General features: G+C 34.6%; 1 protein-coding gene across 1 annotated transcript; it reads right to left on the reverse strand.

Moving 5' to 3' along the window:
• Positions 1 to 40: 40 nt before the first annotated feature.
• LOC125674780 (putative inhibitor of apoptosis) lies at positions 41 to 2,144 on the reverse strand. The gene is made up of 6 exons (XM_048912061.2): positions 1,965 to 2,144; positions 1,584 to 1,756; positions 1,383 to 1,461; positions 1,003 to 1,143; positions 715 to 831; positions 41 to 522 (listed from the first exon to the last, which is right to left on the reverse strand). The coding sequence occupies exons 1-6, from the start codon at positions 2,080 to 2,082 to the stop codon at positions 329 to 331; spliced, it is 822 nt and encodes a 273-aa protein (XP_048768018.2). The 5' UTR covers positions 2,083 to 2,144; the 3' UTR covers positions 41 to 328.
• Positions 2,145 to 11,278: the final 9,134 nt, after the last annotated feature.

Here is an 11,278-nt window from a genome sequence, read left to right on the forward strand (position 1 = left end):
ATAATAAAATATTTTATGATAAACAAACAAACAAAAGTGGTAAAATTAATAAGATTTTATTAAAAACGTATACATATATAAAAAAAAAAAAAAAAAACAACCCGTAGATTAAGCACAATACACTGTGTCTGTATTTTGATCTAGTAATGTATTTGATAACTATGGGTATCAATAATTAATACGTTTCGTAACAATCACTCAATATCTGTGAAATGAATGAATGATCCCTGAAAACACTTAAAACGTAGATAGTTTTTGATGGTAATTCGTGTAGTACAAGCATGTACAAGATGTATCGGGGACATCAATCAAGCATTTTAGGGTAACTTCAAGTTCCAAATGTGACCCTTGTCGATCCTTTGATTGGCTGACGACACATTGGACACTTCTTCAGCGCTGGGGCACACTGCGCGCAACACACTAAGTGACCACATGGAAGAAATACTATGGCAACCATTTTCTCACAACAGATTTTGCATGTACGTGCTTCACGCATGGATTCGTTTTCTCTTTCCATTTCGTCTGCGAATAAATAAAATTAAAAAATAAATGAATGATTTTTTTTTTTAAAAATAAAACAGAAATGTACAGGTGGAATGCTGATTGTTGAATTTTTTTTCTTGACCCCCCCCCCCCCCCCCTCCCCAGTGCAGTATTGTCAAGATAAAGGTAAAATGAAAGTAAAACTTCAGTGAGAAAAAAGAAAATACAAACCTGTTGAAAGCACATCCTTCTGTACGTCCAGATGTTTTCCATTTTGTAAACTACGTCCTTCATCTTCTAACCTAAATAGTTCCTCCAAAATCAGAGACCCTGTCAAGTTTTTCCATCCTGTAATTAAATAATGCAAATATATAATCTGTTTAAGCTATAATCAATATGAAAACGTAGGTAATGATAATACTGATTATATATATATATATATATATATATATATATATATATATATATATAATGTGTGTAAATTTGAGATTTTTTTCTTTAACGGCAATCAAACATTACCTCCAACCTGCTGGATGATATTTCCTATGGCTTCTTTGATGACCTTCGGAAGATACCCGAATTCTAACACACTTTGTGCTGCGTCGGTCAGAAGTGGATTCTTCTCATATGTGGACTCCGGGTACTCCATCGTGATAGTATCTAATGAATATCATTCCATTCAGTCAGGATATGGTTTCTTTAATTTATAAAAATTTTGAATATTTTCAAAATATATTTCCGTAATATATGTTTCCAAAATATATTTCCGTAATATTTGGCAACAAGAGATGTTTGTGAAACGCTATTTCTTTGATCTTTGAGCAAGAGTTCAAAAATAGGGAAATATCAATTGTTAATTCATATAAGTCATTACATCTTTAAAGAATAATAAAACTTACCTTTATTTGCCCGAACTGGAGGGCAATCTGACTCAATATCATTTTCTGGTAATCTAGAGTTTTCAACGCCATTCTGGGCCTTTGAAAAAAATACAAAGTGTATTAAGCAAAAGTGCTTGATTATAATTTCATCAGTGATTCACAAAATGTGTATTGTTTGGTAAATAACTTTTGAAATAAGATATATATATATATATATACCTTGTCTCTGTTTACAGCCGCTTTCACTTGATTGATGAACTCTTGAGAAGTATTACTGAGGATAAATGCACAGTTTGGCATCCATCGCGCATGCTCCACCCAAGGGTCGTCCCCAGGGTCCCACTCCCGTAGCCCAACTCCACACTGAAAACAGCGCACCGAGTCCTGCACATCTGTAAAGCACATTAAGAGACTTAGTGCACGGAATCTTGTACTAGCAAAAATTACAGCGAAATAAATAAATATATAAGTATCTACATAATAATGATAGCATTGCATGCATAGATAATTATAATGGATACATACATAAAAAGAAATTCTATTGCATATTGAAGTGCTGTCTAAGAATTAAAGTATGTGCTTGGCCCGTTGCATTCTTACTCGTTGAAAAGAACCCTGCTTCAGCCATTTTCTTAGCCTGTTCTTTTCTTGACCACGAGGCAAACGTTTTGGACCTCGTCTGTAACCTGCTATATTCGGGGTATTTCAGTCTGTCCATTTTTGTTTTGGTGCGCCGGAAAACGTTCCCCGTTATTATCTGAGCAATGGTGATTGCGCTGCATAATATATACTCGGCTGTAAGATCTTTAAATAACATAGCATTTTCCCAAAATCTATTTATAGCCAAAGTTCGCATTAGAATTTCTAAGATTTATTTATATCGTATTTATCGATTATGACCGCACTGGGGGGCATAACTGTAAACATAGATATCATGATTTGTTGAACATACAGAAGATGAAAATGAAAGCTACAGCAACACGTACAATACACTACTGTTAACACCGGCGAGACAGAAGTGTACAGTATACAAAATGTAATTTGATTTGTTTCCCTTTCATCGAGGAAGCTGTACAGAGCAATAATTATTAAATCTTATTTTAGAATTACAGAAAATATCAAAGCCTAAATAGGGGCGGTGCTCTAGGTTACGCATTTTCAGCAGCTGTAAAATATCTGGGCAGCATTATACGGAAGCATACTAGGGGCTGCAGCAGTATCTCTTTTAGTTTGTTATACAACAAATTAATAATTTGATATAACAGATTAATAATTTGTACTTACAAATTCTCAATCTGTTACAACAAATTTTTAATTTGTTATAACAAATTAAAAAAAAAAAGATACCGCTGAGGCCCTAATATGCTTCCGTAGCATTATGTAGATCACATTTCAGCAATACAATTAAAACATGATTAAAAAAGTGTAAAAGCTAGGAGATGAACATATAGGTTGCCAATATTAACAGGAGAGGTCCGTGGCCGATGCTCTAGAGAATATTCATCTTCATGTTAAGCTCTCCAATAGAAGATAGGTTCCCACCTCATGTCTAATGTAGACAAGCAACACAGGCACGAATTCATGTAGTACCCACCCCCACCCCAAAAAAGCATAGTATAGCAGCTGCTATATAACTAGTTTACCACAATATGTGGTTATGAATTTACTAATAATTTTCAAAATTGACCCATTGTCATTTGTAAATAGCCATATAAGCTTCTCGTTATAGTCTAGGTTAGAGGAGTTGGTATACATAAGATATATTTTAAAAGATATCCTCGTTCATCTTTGAGTTTAATGCACTTAAAAAGAACAAATGAAAATTCCATCCTCCATTTCACCAGAATCCCATTTTGAACAGAGTCCTATATGTGCTGGGATACCCTGGTACCTTCCAACTATTGTAAATATTGCGAAGATAGTCTAACTCTACTCGGGCATTTCCTTAACTCAAATCTTTAAAGGACACAACGCATGTTTCTAAACTTTTTCATTTTTTCAGCAAAATTAACTCTTTTTATGCCTAAAACTACTTTAAATGTGTTTTAAATGAAATATTTTGCGTAGTTTTCGAGTTTGAAAGCGATGAAATTCAAATCTTGCGATATGCATATTTTCTTTCGCTAGTTTACGCGCCATTTTGTGTGACTTCATATGCGCCCTCGGGTTTGAAAACAGCTATTAGCCATTTCATAAACAGATTAGATTTAATTGACAAAAAACCAATTGTCACGTTAACGGCTTGAAAATAATAATGCATTAAGATGTTTTGTGCCGTGCTCGGGTGTACTAGTTGTTGGTAGAAAGGATTTAGACTGAGTATTTTTCAATTTTTCGAAGGAAGGTACGAGAAAAAAGACGTGAATAATTTTTTTGTTGGAGCAAGAACTTTACCTTAAAAAACACACCCAGTCACCTTTTCAAACATCGCTTGGACAGAGACCCTGATAAACTGCGAGAAAATGGATATATCGAAGCTATAAGCACTGGTAGGCCTATAGCATACATTCTGTTATTCAATACACACTCGGATCAACTGACCTTCACCTTGTAACAACATATATCGACGATACAATGTAACTTCTACCAACTGGTAGATTTACAACAACAAAAAATAAAGAAACAAAATAATTGAACTTTTAATTATACAAATAATAGAATAATGTATTTCCTAACTTTAAATTGAATTATAAAATTATTTCTTTATTGAACTCGTAGCATCTTGAGTGCATCAGTAGGCTATAACGCCGTGCTCCCACTTCGTACTTCCAAAAGACGTGCAGATCACAATTCAAAAATAGTAATAAGATTGCTTTATCAAAATAAAATAATGTGATTACCACTTTAAATTTGAATATTTTTATTGATTTGTGTGTGTGTTGTCTTTTTCTTTCTTTCCGAAATGCACGCGTGACAATACAATGTAGCTTGGCATAGGGCCTAGTTGTTAACAATTTAACGTATCATAATTTGTCTAATCCAAAAATAAATAATGATTGCACTGTTTATTTTAGAAAACAGCGCCAATTACAGATGTATAAAGGAATAACATCCCCAAACAGTTTGTAGACAGCGGCCCATATAAACATTATTTACTCACAATTTTGCCGATTTCATACACGCTTTACTCGCTATATTTGGGTATTTACATCGTTATATGTGTGCACTGGTGGCGAACACATATAAAACTCGGACAATTTATCAACATCGATTTAAATGTTGCCCATGGTAAATTAATTAGGCCCCTAAAAGTTGAGTTTTTAATAATATCTCGCAGTACTTTCACGATCCGAAGGGTGCATGTGACGTCACTGTACCACGTGACTACCTACCTAATTAACTTGACTTTTTGAAATCGGGGCTTAGATTTAAGTCTGTATTGTGGTTAAATATCGCAAAATTTCGGCGAACGAACTATTAGAATTAATTACTATAAGCATAAAGAAGACAAAATGCATGTAATATTGTATACTTTGAAAACATGAGATGTGTCCTTTAATGACATGAAAATAGCCCTCAAAACCATATTGATCCTTAATTTTGACATAAATGCGTACTTTGTTTTGTGATCATGAATAATAGCCGCCCAAAGTGTCGTGTATCGATGTTAAATACATGTGCTTCTTAGTCTCTTTCAAAATTGTTAATTGTATATTTGATAACTCTCTTCCTATTATCAATACACCCCCTTAGTTCTGCTATATTTTCTAAAATAATGTACAATGATCCACTCAAGAGAATTTATTATCAGTGCGCAATCTTTTAGAATGATTGCATTTAGTAGTAAAGGGAAGTCACTCTGATCTTCTCCTAAAGCGCTCAAGAAAATATTTGACAATACATAACAGTTACATTGTAGTGGAGACCTACCGAGTTCTGATAGAACAGCGAAATTTGTGGATTTTTTATGCACACCAAAAAACCAATTTACAAAACATTGAGATAAGATTTTAACATATGGTGTTTCATTGTTTCATCCTTTCAGAATTTACTAGATTTGCAGTTGAGTGATCCTCGAATTCCACACCCTTGTGTAAGTGTGTGATGAAATACATTTAGACATGTTTTAACTTTGGGATTCATTGATAGATTTTTTTTCTGAAGTTTCAAATAAGGTTTAAAAGCCATTGTATACTAGTAACTGAGTTTTAGCCAAAGAGAAAATGCCTGATGCAGTAATGTATATACCAAGATATCTACAATGTTGAACATATTCAATGTTATATTCTTGATATTTGAAAATATGATTGATATGGTTGAGAACCAGATATTTGTTTTGTTTGGAATTACGGTGAGTCACCAGTCTTGACAGTGTTTCTCTAGGATATTAAGTTTTAATTATAGTCCTTTAACATGTTGATAATAGAATAACATTATCTACATATATATCAAGGAATGGGTAAGTGTGTCATTAATGTAAACAGTGTCCATTCACTTTTTAAAATAATTTGGTATCTCATTCATTAAGATCTTTAAAACAAGTCTGGGGTAAAATGATCCCCTTGTTTAACCCTTGCTTTAATCGGGAAGAATTGTGTTGCTTTTTTTTTTTTTCATTCGTATGCGAGATATGCTAACTTCGTTAAATGATATTTATGTAATAAGTTTCATTTTTTGTCAAATACATGAGGGTATGAATTGAGACGCTTCAATGGATCAATGGCAGCTAGAGCTTCTCTGCATGCCATGGGTCATGTCCCGAAGTTCTTCTAAAATACCCCAATGAAAGGTGAAGATAACGAACCGTGATCAATCTCATAACTCCTACAAGCAATACAAAATAGATAGTTGGGCAAACACGGACCCCTGGACACACCAGAGGTGGGATCAGGTGTCTAGGAGGAGTAAGCATCCCCTGTCGACCGGTCACATCCGCCGTGAGCCCTATGTCATGATCAAGTAAACGGGTTATCCGCAGTTTAAATCAGTGTGCCAAGAACGGCTTAACAATCGGTATGAAACACGTCAGACAGCATTTGACCCAATGATAGGTTGTATTGACGAACTAGATCGTTATAGCGACCATATGTATAGTTGAGAATTCTTACTATGTAGAGTTCAAGGTTAGTCTGTTTATAATAATAATAATGATTGGTTTTATATAGCGCCTTATCCAACGTATGCTGCTCAAAGCGCTTTACAATAATCAATGTACATTATTACCCCGGCAGATATCAATCTAGAACTTTCTCAGCCTCCTAGGAAGCACTGTGCAAGCTGCCATTACAAGCGCTAGAGCACTAACATTCTAACAATATCTTTTACTGTCTATAGCCAAGTACCCCTTTTACACTTGGGTGGAGTGAGGAAATTCATGTAAAGTGCCTTTCCCAAGGACACAACGTCAGCCCTGCCGCGGCCAGGACTCGAACCCACGACCTTTCGGTCAAGAGTCTGACGGCCTAACCACTCGGCCACCGACGCCATTGTCTATACTTTAATTTCCTTAATTTTTAAAATCTCTATGATAGTTATGATATTAGTTTTTCACTGTATAATTTTTGTTGTTGTAATTTTGAGTATACAATAAAATCTAAGTAGTTTATTATAAGATATTTTCAAATCTTTCGAATACTATTTTCTGTTAATGCCTTTTTTTTTTTTTTTTGGCGAGGAATTAGCTGCTGATAAATTCAACCCTGTATGCACTGTCGCAGCTTTATCAACCGATACCTGAATTCCATCAACACATTTCTTACCGTACGCTGACAGGTTGTTTTGTAACCCTACATCACTCAGTGCAAGCTGAAACTCATATGATGAATCGCCATTCCAACATATCTGGTTTTAAGAAAAGGTAAAGAGACAGCGATCAATCTCACAACTCCTATAAGTAATACAAATTCAAGAGATGGGAAAACGCGGACCCCTGGACACCCTTAAACCTAGGAGGAGTAATCACCCCCTGTTGACCGGTCACACCTGTAGTCAGGTAAACAAAGTTATTAAAATCAGTGTGTAAAGAGCGACCTAACAATCGGTATGAAACAAACCAGACAGCATTTGACCAAAATAACAAGTTGTACTGGCAAATTTGATCGTAATAACGACCATATAATAATGATAATTTCTCTTCCTAGGCACCTGATTCCACCTCTGGAATGTCCAGGGGTCAGTGTTTGTCCTTCTCTTAGATTTGCATTCTTTGTAGGATTTATGAGATTGATAATTCTCCGTTATCTTCATTGTTTTATACAAGTCATATAAGCAAGTCTTTCTTAAAACCATCAAAGTTATTAAGTTTTACCCATAGGCAGCAAAGATCTGTTTTTCAAACTTTTACCGTGATTGCCTATTGTGATAGATGTTTTGGATCATGAAAGATCGAGGTTTCAATGTTGAAGTGTTGATATTTTAAGATATAAATTTCATTTTTGAAGTTTCTTGAAGGTATGAACTGCGATGCATTGTGCCAACATACTTCATGAAGCGTAACTGAGGTGGATATGCAGTGATATCATGATTGTCACAAGATTCAGTACCTGAATTTAGAGAATTAGCTACGTTCAGATGAGTTATGATAGCAGGAAAAGTTTCCGAATAGGTAATATTGGATGAATGTGGACCTTTTGGGGCAGGGACAAGAGTTAAGTGCACTCTCTGCATTGTAGGGATGTGCGCATACATTTTAAGGCCCTCAAAGCGTTCCGCGTAGCTGCTGCCGCACGTTTGATAACTGGGTTGGCATAGGGTGAGTTCAACTTCTTTTTGCTGCATTACATGGGACCAAAAACGAGTAATTATCGACCTACAATTACAGAACACCTCGTATTCAGCTTGGGACATTGGACGTGTTCACTGCTCGATATGTTGCACATCAGATCGAAAATATTGGGCACTACGTACACTGTCACTCTGGTCTTAGATGCGATCTTGTCGCGCTTAATTTGAACAGAAAGCATTCTCAAAAAATTAATTTCATTATAAGAAACGATAGCTAAGCGAATTTTTTGAGAGATTCATTCATAAATTATTGATAGATCTATGCATCGTACATTTGTGACGTCTATAATTGCAGCAAATTGCCGTGCTTTTAATATGTATATGTCGTTACGCTTGTTTGTATTCTGTAATCTCTCACACAAAAGACAAAATGAAAATCTTAAAATTCCTTTTACTAGTTTCCCTGTCATTTATGTTATGAAAGAGAATATCTTAAAGGACACATGACACAAAAAATTATTTATCTGCAATCATTGTCTTTATAATCCTTAAGTCAGATTCTCACACTGAATCTGTTAAACACGCATCCGTTTCACAGCTAAAGCTGTAACACTGTACTGATAAGCAGCCTGACCTCAATATGCATATTCTAAACCCCAGAGATCGGAAACAGTCGGGGTGACGTCAGAGATGAGCTACAGCACAGAGATGCTATATGCTTCTACAGAAGAGATACTATAAATCTTTCTTATCACTGATCAAAGACAAACAGTTTCCCTAATATTACCAGTAATGGGTTAAATGCTGTCATAAACAAAGAACATGCACACTCATATTTCTTTGTTCATATAGTTTGTAAGGATGCCGTATTGAGCTGTTTATAATTGTTCAACCTCTTCAAAAGTGGACAAAAATGTGTCATTTTTTCGCTTCCCCAAAGATGCAGGTCTTCAAAAAGCATGGGTACATTACTGTCATAGAAGAGACCTTACATTAACCAAATACAGTAAAATATGTGAAACACTTTACGCCAGATCAGTATTCTCGTTATCCACCCCGGTTAGCTGAATTAGGTTATCCTAATGCTCGTGCTCAGTTAAAAGATGATGCTGTACCCGATGCTGAGTGGCCTACCCAAGGTATATATATATAGTTTTCTTTCAAAATATATATACTGTGACTTTCTCCCCCTTTGTATATGTGACCCTTTTCTATCAAAATATATACTATGAATTTTCCCCTATACATATAATATAATATATATTGTGACTTTTTTTCATACATCTATGATTTTTATACAAAATATATATTGTGACTTTTTTTCCTGTGACTTATTTTCCTGTGATTTTTCATCCGTGACTTTTTTTCCTACATTCGTTTTATGGTAGGTTTCTTACATTATTTATATGTGACATACATTTTTATAGATAAGGGGTTCAGAATGCCATGATGTCAATTCATTAGACATATACGGAATTTTTGTTGATTTTTTTTTCAATATATACATGATATACATACTGGTACATATTTATATATGTTTAGCAATTTAGAGCTTGGGGGGGAAGGAGGATCAACAACCTAAATCTGCTGCAAATGTGAATATCAAAGTTTAAGTTTATTACAGGATTTCCAATAATATTTTACTGCAATTGAATTTGGTATATCTTAAATAAATCAGAGTTCTGATAAGTCTTCAGCCATTGTATTGAATACGTTACGGTGAGAATTTGCAAGAAGCTCACCTCTGACGTATATAACACACACGTGACTCTTATCTCATTAACTGTCGGCATTGCTCGCAGAACTGCTTTGGCTGGTGTTTACAGATTACTATTTCCAGCTGTGCCTTGTTATCAGATGCTTGTTTAACAGATTCAATGTGAGAATCTGACTTAAGGATTATAAAGACAATGATTAGAGACAAATAATTTTTTGTGTCATGTGTCCTTTAAACTAAAGTGGACATCAGAACGATGTCAAGCGTATTTCTTAAATATTATCAGAGAAATCATATTGATCTGAATTTAAAGGGTTGTGTGAGCATTTCCACGTGGGGAACATTCCCCGCCACTGACATGGGGATATGAATAACATTTTTAATACAGTGTAAAATCATGCGCAAGCAGAATCGAAAGTAGATTTCACCCTTGATTTCTTTCATTCCATAGATTACACTGATTGTGCACGGTTTATTGTCAGAATTTAGAAATTTTATTTCTTTTTACATTTTGAACAGTGGGTACTCTGAGAAAATGTGCAGTTGCGATTGTGATTTCCTAATTTTCGACATAGCAACAATAGTTTTAAAATTCGTCTGTGAATTATTACTAGACAAAAAACTTACCAAAAATTTTAAGTTTCTTTTTCGATGTTACATAGGATTTGCTTTTGATGGTATAGATTATGGAATTCTATTACTAACAGCGGATGACATTGCCTATGGACGATTTGAAGCGATTTTTATTGTGATTGGGATTTTCATTGGAGTTATAACACTATTTTGTTGCTGCTCCCATGATGTCTACCTGTTTCTTGTTGCGCAGTTCTTCAAAATAATTTCATTGTCCGTCGCCTTAAGTATTTTCACAACAACGACACATTTTGACTGGAATGCTGTCGAAGATCTACTTGAAGGAATTAAAACAGTTGGAGATTTTTTCCTTGCGACTGTTACATTTATTTCGTTTATTGACATATGCCTTATCATCGGAACCATAGCATTTAGAACGCTAATTATTGTTTTCACAATTATTTCTAAGCGTTGCAGAAAGCTAATATTCAAAAATAGTAAAGGTACATTCACCACAAAAATTTACAAATCTTCTTATGATCATGTTAACTATATTTAAATTGGAAAGAGACGGAGTTCGATCAAGGAGTAACAACATAAATTCAACGTAATTCTAGAGATGTGAGTGAAATTCAGTCTGGATTTAAGAGACGAAAACCCTGACATATGTATAGTATGACATCATCAACGTCCTGTCAGTTTCTCAACTGCCGGTGTTTCTAATACGAGCATTGATCTATCTACTGCTATGACGTCCATAGGATAGTTTCAATTCCATCTAAAATTCTATCGGAGTTTGAAGTATCATTATGTAACTGGGAGAAATATGATGTCGGTAGGGACAGTGATTTAAGCAATATGATATTTGTTTCTTGTCTCCATTATCATTTTAATAAAAAACGATTAATATTATGTGGTCTAATTTTTTTTAACTTGTACATAGATACATGGTAATATATTC

Source organism: Ostrea edulis, chromosome 3, assembly GCF_947568905.1.
Source record: "Ostrea edulis chromosome 3, xbOstEdul1.1, whole genome shotgun sequence".
Taxonomy (NCBI): domain Eukaryota; kingdom Metazoa; phylum Mollusca; class Bivalvia; order Ostreida; family Ostreidae; genus Ostrea; species Ostrea edulis.

What these genes read in the sequence shown, in the direction of transcription:
- LOC125674780 (XM_048912061.2), bottom strand. Translation starts at nt 2,082, where the DNA reads ATGGACAGACTGAAATACCCCGAATATAGCAGGTTACAGACGAGGTCC. An exon ending in TATCATCCAGCAGGTTGGAG is followed by an intron (nt 832 to 1,002) that starts GTAATGTTTGAT and finishes ATTTAATTACAG; the next exon opens with GATGGAAAAACTTGACAGGG. An exon ending in GAAGGATGTGCTTTCAACAG is followed by an intron (nt 523 to 714) that starts GTTTGTATTTTC and finishes ATTTATTCGCAG; the next exon opens with ACGAAATGGAAAGAGAAAAC.